Here is a 13,924-nt window from a genome sequence, read left to right on the forward strand (position 1 = left end):
CAATTAGCGGTTCCTCAGTGGAACAGGTTTCCTTGGGAGGTGGTGGGTTCTCCTTCTTTGGAAGTTTTTAAGCAGAGGCTAGACAACCATCTGAAAGAAATGCTGACCTTATGAACTTAGGCAGATGGTGAGTGGGTGAGCAGGAAGGGATGTGCCTGTCTCTTGTGGCCCTTCCTTGCATACTCAGGAAATTGCTGATTGCCATTGTGAGATGGTATGAATTCCCTCCAGGCCAGGCTGGATACTGGAGATTTTTGGTAGGGGGATCACTTGGACAAGAAATTGGGGTCACTGTGGGTGGGCAGGTAGTTTGAGATCCAGCCTTGTGCAAGGGGTTGATGACTTTGGAGGTCCCTTACAACTCTATGATTCTATTCTATGATTCCAGTATAATCAATGAAACTCCAATAAAAGCATCAATTTACAGTAACAAAACAACACTGGCTGCTTACACTAATATGTGTAATTCAACTGGTAACCAGTGCTCAAGGATGGGATGGATGTGGGCTCTTCCAAGATGTTCCAGGGAGAACCCTGGCTGCTCCATTTTGTACCATTCACAATTCCCAGGTCAGGGAAAAGGCAGGCCAGTGTAGAGCAAGTTACAGAAGTCTAATCTGGAGGTGACCATTGCATAGATCACTATGGACAGATGCTCTGGAGCCAAATATCTTGGCTCAGCGAAGAAGGAAAAAAAACAACTGGGCTACTCTAGTGACTGAAGCCTCCACAGAGAAGGAGGCGTCAAAGATCATGCCCAGATTCCTGGCAGATTGTGCAACCTTAAGTTGCAAACCACCTAGCCAGGCCAGGCATGCTTTCAGATTTGGTTCCTTCCTGCCCAGCCACAGGAACTCCATCTTGGAGGAGTTGAGTATCAGGCAACTCTGCTCGAGCCAGAATCGCCACTGCTTCTAGACATTTGGCAAATGTTTCTAGGGGGCAGTCAGGATGGTCATCTATCAGGAGATAGAATTGGGTATCATCTGCATATTGATGACTTATGGCAGTGGTCCCCAACCTGCGGGCTGCGGCCCGGTGCTGGGCCGCGAAGGCCATGGCGCCGGGCCGCGGCTCCCTCTCCCCGCCCCCCCCCCGCAGTAAAAAACTTCCCAGGCCGCAAGCTTGTGGCCCGGGAAGCTTCTTACTGCAGGAGGGTGGGGAGAGGGAATCAGGGCCGGGCATCGCGCGGGCACAGCCCGCGGGCGCGGCCTGATGTGCGGGCGTGGCCCGCGGGGGCGCGGCCCGATGCCCTGCCGGTACCCCGGCCTCAGAAAGGTTGGGGACTACTGACTTACGGGATACAAAAAGACCCTACATCGGCATTGATTTGAGGGTTTTCTTGATTGAACTGAACCCAAACGGGCATCCCAAATTGGGCTATCCTGGTCTATCCAAGTCTATTGTGAATTGCTATCTACCAAAGCAAAGTGGATATTGAGAAATGTGATCTACTTTGGAAGAAAGGAAAGCTGCCTATGAAAAGATCTCTAGATGAAGGTCAATTTTGTGGTTCAGTTAATAAAATCTAATGAGTACAATCAACTGCTTTTGCTCATTCCAAATGAAAAAATTCCATTATTTCAAACATTTATTAGCCCCTTTTGACTTTGCAGAATTTAAGGCAGTTTATTGTATCATTAAAAACAATGATAAAAGTACCTAAGGACCACCGTTTAAAAACTCCAGTAAGGACTGTCAAAAGAGGAAAACCACATTAAACACAGTCCTAAGTAAAACTGCTTTCAGCTGCCTCAAGAAACTCAACATTTGAATGTGCTGTCTTTCACCTCAATGGCTCCCATCATCCTCCTCTCCTCCATCACAAGCCAGAGAGAAAGGGATATGGAGAGAGGACACCCACCACATGACCTTGCCTTGATTTCCTGCCATTTTTTAAGGTTACTCAACGTTCAGGCTTCCTCGTACATAGAGGACATATTTCCCCGACTACTCCAAACAAGTGAACTCAAGAGACCGCCTCTCGGCCTATGCCCCCCCCAAAAGCACAACGCCCCCCCCCCCCCAAAAAGCACAACCAGGGCCAGGTTGTTCTCTGTCCTGGCCCCCACTTGGTGGGACGAGCTGCCAGAAGAGATCCTGTCGGAACTAGGAACTAGCACAGTTCCGCAGGACCTGCAAAATGGAGCTCTTCCACCAGGCATTTGGATGAGCCCCAAGGACCCCCTCCCATTCAGATATTCTCACTCCACGGGGTTGTGGTCGTAATGTTACTGTAAACAAAAGTTCTATTGTTGCCCCTGTTATATTATAATGACTGCTGACAATGCCATCTTACTGATGACACAGCTTCTATTGTACCCTGTTACACAATCCATGTTCTCTGTAACTTGCCCTGAGCACTTCATTTCCACCCTGCCTTTCTCCTCAGAGGGGACACACTTACATCATTCCAGCTGAGGCTGAGTGCGTGCAACTGGCCCAAGGTCACCCAGCAAGCTCCCATGGCTGAGTGGGCATTCGAATCTGGGTCCCCCAAATTCTCATCTGACCCTCTAACCTAGGCTTTCTCAGCCAAGGTTTTGTGAAATCCTGGGGTTTTCTTGATGGCCTTCAGCAGAAGGTGATGGCACCTTGCCCTCGGGGGACCAGTGCACCAGTGGCTCCTTTCCCACCCATGTACAAATCACCTCTGGATTCCAACACCACTTTTTACAACTGTCTTATGTCAGTATTTTCTGTGCACCCTGTCAGACAGACCCTCACAGAGACATGGATCAGACTTAAGGTTCTGGTTATTCTGGCCCAGTGTACCTGAGGGATTGCCTCTCTGCTTACACCCCCTAAAGAGCCTTACGCTCCATCACTTCCAACTTTTTGGTGATCCCTGCCCCCAGGGAAGTTTGCTTGACCTTAACCACGGCCAGAGCTTTCTCCATCCTGGTCCAAACCTGGTGGAACAAGCTCCCAGAGAAGACCAGGGCCCTGACGGAACTTGAACAGTTTCACAGGGCCTGCAAAAGGGAGCTCCTCCACCAGACATTTGGTTGACGTTGACCTGAACCACCACTTCCCACGGGCCCTCCCCCTGAGCCTATGGTACCCACTACAATACCACCCAACCCACTGGGCTATCAGGATGTGTTAAATTAATGTTCTCCTTATTTTTCTACTGTTCTATGTTGCTTATTGTTATCACTTTATTATTGTTAAACTAAGTTATCTGTATATTGTTTCTGTTTTATGTGAACCACCCTGAGCCTTCGGGGAGGGCAGTATACAAATATGATAGATAAATAAATAAATGGAGAGGCATTCCAGAAAATTCAAGAGTAGCAGCTGTCTTCAGTAGCAAAACAGAAGACCTTGAGGACTAATAACTATTTCAACACAAGTTTGAGGGTCATAGCTCAGTCCTCAGATGCTATGGAAAGAAAACAATTGTTCTTATTTTTATCCATAAAATTAAGGGGGAGGGGAGGCCTGGTCTCACTCTTGTTGGAGATTCGAAGCAGTTCCAGTGACTTCTGGAGAAATATTGGGGAGGGGCATAAGAACAATCTAAACAGAATCAACATAGTTTATTAATTTTTACTGCATCTTTTACTGGCTGTCTGACAGTTACTTGTCTTGAGCCTTCAAAATGAGGAGGAACAACTGGGAATGCTGTGAGTCCCTGTGCTCTCGTACATGAGGCATTAGCCCTTGTTGGAAAGAGAGGCAAGAACGGCTTCTGATTAGTACGATTTCAAGCAGAAGTCTCTCATCCTCACATCTCTGACCTCACCTGGCTACCTGAGGGAAACCGAAGGATCCTCTACTTCATCGGTTCTCAACCTGGGGGCCGCAACCCCCAGGGGGGTCGATTGACCCTTTCAGGGGAGTCGCTAAGGCTGCCGCTGCTGCTGTGGCGGCAGCGGCCTCGGCAACCCAAAGGGGAAGGTTGAGAACCGTGGCAGCAGTGGCAATGATGCAGAGGGGTTCATAGGGTTGCCAGGTGATCCTTTGGGTCGCCACCGCCATAACCACCGTCGCGCAAGAGGTCGCGGAAGGCTGAACATTCTGCTGCTCTACTTTGTGAGGCCTTTGCTTGGGAACAGACACTCACTTGGCAAATCCAATGAAGTCTTCATGGTTCGTGTTGATGTAGGACAGCTCTATGTCAATCAGCAGGAGAATCTGAAAAGAGGAACAGTCCAAGACAAGTTCAGTGGACCAGGCTTGACAGTAGAAATAGGACAGTATTCGAGGGTTGCCATGCGGGCTGGCAGCAAAACTGCTAGGAGCACCTGACAGACCCACAGGATTTTGGGGGTAGGATTTTGGGAGTCAAAGCTCCCTTCATCAGATGCAAGTTTGTTTCTGACAAAGAAAGTTTATACCCCCAAAATTGTGTTTATCTCTAAGGTGCTTGAATCTAGCTGCAGAAAAGATGGTGCCTACACACAAGATAAGGCCACAGCTCAGGTTGAAGGCCTCTGCGCGGCTTGCAAGAGACCCCAAATCCTATCCCCAATATCTCCAGCTAATGAGATCAGATTGTAGGTGATGGTAGAAAATCTTTACGTGAGATCCTGGAAAGTTGCCAACACTGACAGAGGGACCCCTCGTCTTCCTCTGGAGAAGGCAGGCTTCAGGCATGTCTTTTCCAGTGTTTGGTCCATTCCATGTTGGTCTATTCCATGTGCAGTTAGAAATGTGATGTTTTTAAATTATGATGACTATATTTTAATATGTTGAATTAATGCACCTTATGTAATAAACATTTGAATTTTTTTTTAAATTATTTTTGTAGCTCAACATTTGGGTTCCTAAGAATTTTCTTCCAGGCCAGGCTGGATTCTGGAAATTTTTAGTGTAGGGTCACTGTGGGTGGGCAGGTTCCTAGATTATGCATGGGCTCGTAGTAGATATTCCTACCTTGTACAGGGAGCTGGACTAGATGACACTGGAGGTTCCTTCCAACTCAATTATTCTATGATACTAGGGGGAGGGGAGGCATTGCTGGTAGACCTCCTGAAGGCACCTGGTTTTTGGCCACTCTGTGACACAGAAAGTTGGACTGATGGGCCACTGGCCTGATCCAACATGGTTTCTCTCATGCTTTTATATGGTGCGGAGGTCCGTGACAAGGGATATGTAAATATTGTCAGGGGCAGTGCTTGGGCAGTTCTTGGTGCTTTGGGAGCAAGAGTGTTGGCCTGAGAGCACAGGTTTTGGCTCCTGTGTGCCACAGAGTGTATGCTTATACCTAGAATAAAAGCTAGTTGGTCTTAAAGGTGCTATTGGACTCAATACTCTAGAGAGTCGTTCATCAAACTCTCAGTGCCTTGCCCAGTTTCTCCCTCACAACATGACTAAGAAAGCGCACCCAGGAATGGTTCGCTCTGCTGTGCCGTTTATGTAGTTGGCAGAAGCAGAGTACTTTTGAGTGCACAGCAAACAGTAGCAGAAGCCTTTTCAGCTGTACTATCTGGAGCCACTCCAAAAAAGGTTCTCTCTCCTTTTTCCCTGCAAAGCAGACAAGGGAAGTCACTCACCTGGTCCTTTGTTTTTCCTTCACGCTCCCGGATGTGCGTGGTGACAATCCTTTCCGTCTCTTCGCGCAGCCTGGGGTAAGAGCCCAGCTAAAGGCAAGCGAGGAGAGGTCAGATCTCATCAGGCTTAATCCTTGCACAGACACACAGAGGGAGGAGGGTGGGACTGGGCTGCCTCCCAGTTTCACCCACTGGGCACCAATAAGGCAGTCCCTTCAGGCTACTGGAGATCTTAATTGAAGCTCCAGGTGCCCTGAGGCCCATGTGATAGAAACAGCCCAAGCCCCTCACAGAGTGTAATAGAAGTAAGACAAACTAGGCCGGCTGGTTAGTGTCTTGAGTGGAACGAAAGCTGCTTGCTGTGGAATTCAGCACACAGGGCTCTGCTGGGTGACTGCGGAAGCCCTGCTGCATTTACATGGTCAAGTTTGCACCAAAGAGCATCCTGACAAAAGGATGCATATGTACTCTTCACTCAACATGTGACTTCCTTTCCCATAGCACGTCTCAGAAGAGCAGCCATGATGAGGACAGTGCTCTGAGACCCTGGGCCAAGCAACAGCTGCACAGGAGTCCCCCAGCAACCAAAGTGGCCAAGGCACAGGGATTTACTCAAGGCCCAAACCAAACAAGGTGGCTTTGGAGCAATGGCAAGAGCAGAAGGCACATGGGTCTTCTCCCTAATGGACACTGCAAGCAGCCATGTTCCCAGTGTTAGGATGAGGTTGGGCAACTGGTGGGTGGGTGGGGAGGAAAAGAAGAGAGATCCATTACCTTCTCTGCACACTTTTTAATGACCATGGCCAGCTCTGAGACCACCAAATCAACACACTTCAAACTGGGCTCTTTGAGCTTTATGACCTGTTTTTTCACTATGGCTTCAAATGCCATGTCAGGTGTGAAGAGCCCCGTCCTGTGGCATGCAGACAGCGCAAGTGGGAAAAGATCCCCAGAAGAAAAGCAGGAAAACAAAAAAGGGACAAACAGAAAAGGGAAAAAGATTCAACAGGTTAGTTCACATGCAGCAGAAAACAGTCACCCCACTTCCTCAGAAAGCCCCTTCTGGGCCAGCCAAATCATGCCTTTGCAGGACCCTCTTGGAGCTGGGCTGCTCTGTGGAGCTCAAACTGGGCCCCAGGCCTACTGCCAAGGGGCCACATTTGGCCCGGCTACTCTTTTCCATGTTTTTTGTGAGAGAGAGGGTGAGGGACGTGATGGTATCTACAGCAAAGAGAATGGAAACCCATGGTTTTTTGGTTTTGTTTCTCAAAGGACAGAACTTGGCCTCTCTAAAGGAGGCGATCTTGGTTGCTATAGCCTATGCCCACAACTACCAGCTGGACCTAGCACAGGGGGTCTCCAACAAGGTATCTCTGGGCACCATGGCACTGGCCAGCACATTTTCTGGCATTGCCAAGGATTGTTTGAAAGTGGGTGGGGCCAAAGGGGGCTACTGAGCACTGGAAAACTGATGGACTGTGCAGCTTTAAAAAAAATGGCAGCCATTGTGTGGCTGCATCCATCTCATGATGGCAGAAACCCAAAAGCGCCCAGTGAAGGCCGGACTAGAGGATATGGATAGGCAAACTTGATATATGTGTGTATGTGCGTATGTGGCACTCTTGGCAAAAGGATGACCACTACTGATCTTGAATTAGCCACACTCTGGAAACAGTACAAGTTCCCTTCCACTTTGGCAGACAATGGGGTGGAAGGACCACATTCAGCGTACTTTAAGCAGCACTTTCCCAACCCTGCTCTTCAGGGAGGGAGTCTCACCCACCCCCTCCCTGTCTGATCATCGTAAGATGCTGGAATATGGACCAAAAGTCTCAGAGGTAGTAAAGATTTGCAGCCCCTTAGATGGGGGAGGGCCATGCTCATGTAATAAAGTGCCCTCCCCCAAAGAAGCAAAGTCCCATCATGTGTCACACTAGGAGTGGATTTCCTGAAAGGTACTTTAATCGTATAAACCTACTGGGAAGGATGTGTGCGATTTAGATTAGAACTGAGGAGCTCAAGATGGAATAACCCATGTAGATTCACTGTTTCACTGGCAGAAAACGGTAGAAGGAATAGGCTGCTTACTTGTACCTGTTGTTCAAGACCTACCTAGCTTCACAACTGTACAAGAGTTTCTGCTGTTATGGAGGCCAGGGTGGCTTCCATGAACAGGCTGTTCAGTAAGGGCTTGAGATGCAACATGTGTCCAATGACACATAAGCCCAGTGCAGTAAGGATATGCAAGGTGGCCTGAACATGTCACAGGAGAGCTAAGGAGAAGAATGCCATTAGGAACCAGTCTATGCATGGACAAAAATGTGATCTAAGATGCCTCAAGCGAGCTGCAACTATTGTCATGTTCTCAGCAAATACTCTCAGTGAAGTAGGAAGACCTACAATTAATCCTTCAATGGGAACATGGTACAAAATGGAGGAATTGATGTTGAGGTTGACATGAGATATGATTAATATAAGTGCCCTTGAGACCTTTGGACATGAACCATGCTCCCACCAACAGGAGTGCCAAGACGATAGCCAGGGTCATTATGTGGAACTTCCTAGTCTTGACAAACTGGTAGATGTTCGAGAAAGAGGACATCTGAAGCCCTTCTACAAAGCCAAATAACAACAAAACCCTTGCCCTCCCTTAGAATATGGCACTATTGCTCAAAGGAAAGAGTCCATCTCCTGAAAGAGGGAGATGAGAGAGGGACGGACAGAACACAGATAATGTGGGAAGCATACAAACCCTGTGTATCCTTGCCATTTTGTGGTTTGAACCCAGTGGCCTGAGGGACCTATTCTCAGGCTTAGAGATCCTGTCAAAGGTAGGAAGACATCCACAGAAGGAAGTCATGCATGAACACAAGCAGCTGGGCAGGAAGGAGAAAGAACCAGTTTGGGAGCTACTGGTGAGTGTTACTTTCTTTCTTACAGTGTGTGTATATAGGCTGCAGGGGAGTGGGGGCTGTTTGAGTGTGCTTTTTTTTTGTCTGTTCCTTGCTCGGGTGGTGGGGGACTACAGACAGAGTCAATGATTTGCATTAGGTGACAGTTCTGCCTGGAGCTGACTGCTAGCTCCACCCTCTGCTGGGTGGGCTTTTATAAGCTCTTCCTTGCCAGAGGTACGAACATTTGACACACACCAAAGGGTGACAGCTAAAGGGCTCTTGGCTTGTGGATCAAGTCAGAAGCGGTCTGGTTCTTCCCGCAAAAGGACACACAAATAAAGAAGGGGGAGGAGTAGCACTATATGTTAAGAACGTATATAATTGTGAGCAAATACATGTGTCTGAGCATAAAGGTTCAGCTGAGAGTCTGGGTAAAAATAAAACCTTTTCGTTCTCTATGGGGGGATGGGGTTGGGTGTTAGTCTGCTGCCAACTTTTTTGTTTTGTTTTATTGTTTGCGTTTGTTTTTAAGTGGTTTTATTGTGGGGTTTTATCTACTGTTATCTGCTGTGGGCTGGTTATAGGTGCGGTGGGGCATAAATTGAATAATTAATCAATTAATTGGTGCAATGGTTAGGGCATACGGACTTCTACTCTGGTGAGCCAGGTTTGATTCCCTGCTCCTCCACATGCAGACCTTGGGGTCACCACAGCAGTGATAAAGCTGTTCTGACCAAGCAGTAATATCAGGGCTCTCTCAGCCTCACCTCCCACACAGGGTGTCTGTTGTGGGGAGAGAAAAGGGAAGGTGACTGTAAGCCGCTTTGAGACGCCTTTGAGTAGAGAAAAGCGGTATATAAGAACCAACTCTTCTTCTAATAAATAAACAGCAATTGGTTGGGGAGGAAGGGATGTGCCAGTGTTCGTCTCTTGTGGCCCTTCCTTGCAAACCCAGGGAATTGCTAATCGCCTTTGTGGGATGGCAGGTGAATTTCCTCCAGGCCAGGCCGGAGTCTGGACTTGGAAAGTTTTGGTGGGGGGATCACTTGGACATGAAATTGGGGTCACTGGGAGTAGGTAGGTAGTTGTGAGTTCCTGCATTGTGTTAGGGGTTGGACTAGATTTCTCTGGAGGTCTCAACTCTATGATTCTGTGACTACAAACCCAGGGTTTTTTGTTCCAGAAGAGGGTTTCTGGTGAGAAGATGACTGGGTCTTCAAAGATGAATGGTGACCAGACAGGAAAGTTTTTCTACAGGAAGTTGCAAGAGACCAGCCCTTAAGCTGCCTGGCGTCCACCTGCTGAGGTCTGGTGCGTTGGGATACGTGGGAAGGTGCTGTGGCCTGCTGTCTTCACGGTGGTTTCCAGCTTCTGGATTCTGCCTTGACACTAAGGGATATTCTTTGAGCACAGGGTCATTGGTGTGTGCTCCGGCTCCCAGTGAGACCCAAAGAGCTGTAGCCAAGCATGACATCTCAAAACTACCATTGCAGCCATCTATCTGGAACTACTGTCAGCAATGAGTTTTGCTGAACACGTTTACTGTTTGTTTTGTGATCCTTGCCAGTTCCTTGTGGCAAAGAAGAGGCATGGATCTAGAAGAGGTCTAGAAGAGGTTGAAAGGCCAGAGTGGGTTTTTGCCCCCAAATGAAGTAACAAATTACCAAGCCTGCATAATGTGTTCGGTCTTTAATGATGACTCTCCCTATGTATCATGAAGGGCCGCCACCATTCTTATTGTTTGTTCAGCAGATGACCATCCTCTGAAGGAAATAGGCAGTGGTGGGCATATAAGAACATCAGATTTATTCCCAGCTATCAGAATCCCCCTTCAATGACAATGCTGGGCCAGAAAGCAGCCAGAAGTGGCATAGAATGTTCCAGGCTACAAGGACTCACTTCCAGCAGGCTTCTGATCAACAGAAGGCAGATTCACAAGGAGCCAGTGGGAACAGACCCACAAAGGAAGAAGAGATATGGTAGGGCTCCAAGGAGAGGATTTCCTAAGGCAAGTTCCCTCATACAGCTGCAATGAATGAGGAATGAATGGAAGAGGAGAGGTGCAGTCCGAGGCTCTCATCCTGGGAGGGGTTGGGGCTTCTGTCTATTTTGTCGTTCTAGACGTGTCTAAAATTGTGTTCTGTGCAAGCACTAAGCCCAATACGAATGCACAGATGATCACCCAATAACAGTTATAGGTATCCATCCCACTCCCCCACCCCTACCCCCACCCTTTTTTCTGCCAGGGAGCAGGGAAGTGTATGGGTGACTCCATCCTGAGTGCCTCAATCTCAATCCAAATCCACACCGACAGCAGATCTTTACGGTTACAGTACATACCTTTCAGGAGCAGGGTTTTTGTTTCCCTGATGGAAGATTCTGTCTGTCGTCCGTCCATCCCCCTGCCCACCCCCCCAACCGAGATCATGCTCTGCACAAGCACAAAGCCTAGAGTAAGGCACAAAGGCCACAGAGTGTTCCAGTCTATTCCCCTCTGTCAGGATTAAAAGCAGCTCACTGTGGGTACAATGTGTCGAAGCTGAAAGCCATTCTGCATTTTATCAAACTAACGTTGAGATCTGCATCCTACCAAACCTGGGCCTGGTTGAAATGACACACCCACTGGAGGGTGCTTTCTGCCTCCCTGCGGCTTGTTTGTTTGCTTGTGTATAAGGATCACAGACAAGCCTTTCATGCCGAGGGTTGGCAGCTTGCCACCTCAGGAATTTTATGAGGATTTCACGGGATTTTTTTAGCCTGAAACATTCCAAATGTTTGCGACAGACATAAGGAATGAGGTTTTAGTGCTTTTGCTGTCCCACTGTCTGGAGTGGGTACTGTGCATCCATGGTTTTCCCCTCAAAGGACTGGCTTTGCACTTGGGCAGTTTCCTTTCAAAAGCCAGCAATCACTCACTGGATATGGAACCATGGGGGGAGCGGGGGAACAATGCAATGGAAAACCTTTTAAAATGCTTTATGCCACACAATGCATATTGTTCCTCACATGGCTAGCTCACCAGCCAGGAAGTGACAGGCTGTATAGTTTAGCTTGAAAGGAAAAAAAGACCTCCTCATTCTGACGTTTTTCCACATTCTTCGACCAGCTGCATGAATGTCACTTGTTAGCTGCTTTGCATGAATTCGTTTCAGAGGGTACCTGTGTTAAACTGCAGTTAGAACAGCTACATTTGAGTCCAATAGCAATCATCAAGATTTTGGAAGGTATAAGTTCTCAAGAATCTTTTCAAGTAGGCTTTGACTCTCAAAAGTTTATACTCAAAGAATCTTGTTGGTCTTAGGTGCTACTGGATTCAAATCTAGTTGTATGAATTAGCTTATCTCCCATACTGGCAAAAGGATTTATGTATAACAGAGCAATTTTGTCTAAATTACAGTTTAATATTGTAATTATATAATAGGTATTTAGAACCCTTTTTAAGCTTTGGGTTTTTCAATGTCTTTTAAGGCTTGCTCTCATAACCCCTTTTAGCTTTTGATTTGGATTCAGGGTTGAGTTTCTGTCCCCTTTTTTTTGACACCTGTATACTGGGACAGAGGCCTATTTCAGGGAGCTGCTCAGTTTCTGTTCTCCCTTGCAGGGGAGAAGATGGCAGGAGATTCTGCTGCACACAATCCTGCCATCACGGACAATGAGCAGTGAAACCTGCTGGGGGACCCTGGGCCAATCCCCTTCTCTCAGCTGAGCACAAGGTTGTTTGGGAGGGTAAAAGGGGGAATGGTTTCTGCTGCCTTGGCCTCCCTGGAGGAAGGGCAGGAGAAGAATGCAACAAGGTAAGACAGACAGGAGCAGACCCAGAGTCCTAGAGGAGACACCACCAAAACAAGCAAGCAACATCAACTGCTCCTTAGGGGGCCATTCTATGCCTTAGGTAAGAGTGCAGACACAGCCCAACAGCTCACAGTCAAGCAATGCAGATCCTGAATCCTCGGCTTCTATGTTCTGCCAGGAATTTAAGCAGAGATGAGCCAGTCCTTTGGCAAGTTGTCTTTCAAATACGGAACTAATTCATGGATACAGAACCATTTTACACCACAACGGCTTCTTGACAGGAAGAAGCTTTGAAAATGAACAATCCTGTTGATGCATTTTTAGAATCTACTGGCCATGGCTTTGCAAAAAGGCATCGATGAAAGGTCAAGAACCATGCACTCAAGAGAAGGGTCAGGATCCAACCAATTACCCGCTGGCCTAGGCAACCTCAAGAGAGCTTTTAAATGCTTCCAATAGGTGGTCAAGGAGGACAACAGAAGAGGTCTCTGCTGGGCACAACATCTAATTTAGATCACACTGTATAACATGCTAGCATCACCTAAGAGCAGGGGTCCCCAACATGGTGCCCACCAAGCCTTTTTAGAAACTGGGAGGAGTAAGATGGGACTTCTCACTGACTACTGGAGAGCTGACCAACTTTTCAGATTGCTTCAACCACAACACAGGAATATTCACGGTATGACCGAAGGTACTGCAAGAAAATATTTCAAAACCATATGTCCATTTCAAAAGACATCTGGTTGAACCGAGCTTCTGACTGACGTGGTGAAAAGTTACTCTTACAGTTACGCATAACGTTATGCAGTTGGCTCCACCTCCTGAGACATTTTGTGGTGTGTCCACCACCCTGTGGCAGAATTCCAACGGAGCCTGCTGGCTCAAAAGCTGGGGACCCCTGCTCTGGACTTGACTCTCCCCCCCCCCTTCCCAGCCACAGTCAATTGAGATTTCCTAAGAGGTCTGCAGCTCTTCCTGGGGTCTGCGCTAGGCAAGCGGAGCAAGCTCAGAAAGCCATGATTCTGGGCAAGTTATCCCAAGCCGCTCAGGGAGGGGCAGGGTTGCCTTTGGCTCGTTCAAATACCTTACTAGTGCACTGTCTAACTGTATTGATTAACTCCTGAATAACCAGGTCGACACATTTCAGGCATGGCTCTTTCAGCTTCACCACCTGCTTTTTCACAATGGCCTCAAAGGCCAAGTCAGGTGTAAACAGCCCCGTCCTGTGGTCATCCACACAGAGAAAAGAAAACAAGGGAGGGGGAAACAAAGGACTGGATGAAAAGTCAGCAACGCTTGAGAAAGCCGGTTCTGTCCCAACTGTCAGCCCCCACATTGCAACCAGGGGCCCTTTCTCTGTCCGTGACACCCGTTGCTCAACTACATCATTCCCTCTATTATGAATACATAATCTACCTCCTGATGGATGGCCACCTGAACTCCCCCCACACACACATTTGCCAGATGTTTGGAAGCAGTGGATGGATGGTTAGAGCAAAGTTGTCTAAAATTCAAGCACTCCACGATGGAAGTCCTATGGCTGGGTGGAAATGGAGCAGATCTGGAAGCACACCTGCCCACCTTAGCCAGGGTGCAATTCAAGATTTCACCATTGGCAAGGAATTTGGGGGTGGTTGCATATGGAGGCCCAGGTCACAGGAGTAGACCGCATGGCATTTTACCAACTGCACCAAGCGAGGCTATTAGCACCCTATCTGACTTCGGACCACTTGGCCACAG

The 13,924-nt window shown here is 48.0% G+C and overlaps 1 protein-coding gene across 9 annotated transcripts in view; it reads right to left on the reverse strand.

Moving 5' to 3' along the window:
* DNM2 (dynamin 2) overlaps nt 1–13,924 on the reverse strand; it is a 119,525-nt gene that overhangs the window by 72,858 nt on the left and 32,743 nt on the right. For 6 of the 9 annotated variants that reach the window (XM_077346114.1, XM_077346109.1, XM_077346108.1 and 3 more), the window contains exons 10-12: nt 13,269–13,407; nt 5,502–5,588; nt 4,070–4,140 (exon numbers count right to left, since the gene is read on the reverse strand). In XM_077346114.1, the coding sequence (XP_077202229.1) occupies nt 4,070–4,140; nt 5,502–5,588; nt 13,269–13,407 (297 nt within the window). Of the gene's footprint in view, nt 1–4,069; nt 4,141–5,501; nt 5,589–6,272; nt 6,412–13,268; nt 13,408–13,924 lie in introns of all 9 variants that reach the window. The other 3 variants (XM_077346111.1, XM_077346107.1, XM_077346113.1) reach the window with 1 other exon arrangement.

The sequence above is a fragment of the Paroedura picta genome, chromosome 7, assembly GCF_049243985.1.
Source record: "Paroedura picta isolate Pp20150507F chromosome 7, Ppicta_v3.0, whole genome shotgun sequence".
Lineage (NCBI taxonomy): Eukaryota > Metazoa > Chordata > Lepidosauria > Squamata > Gekkonidae > Paroedura > Paroedura picta.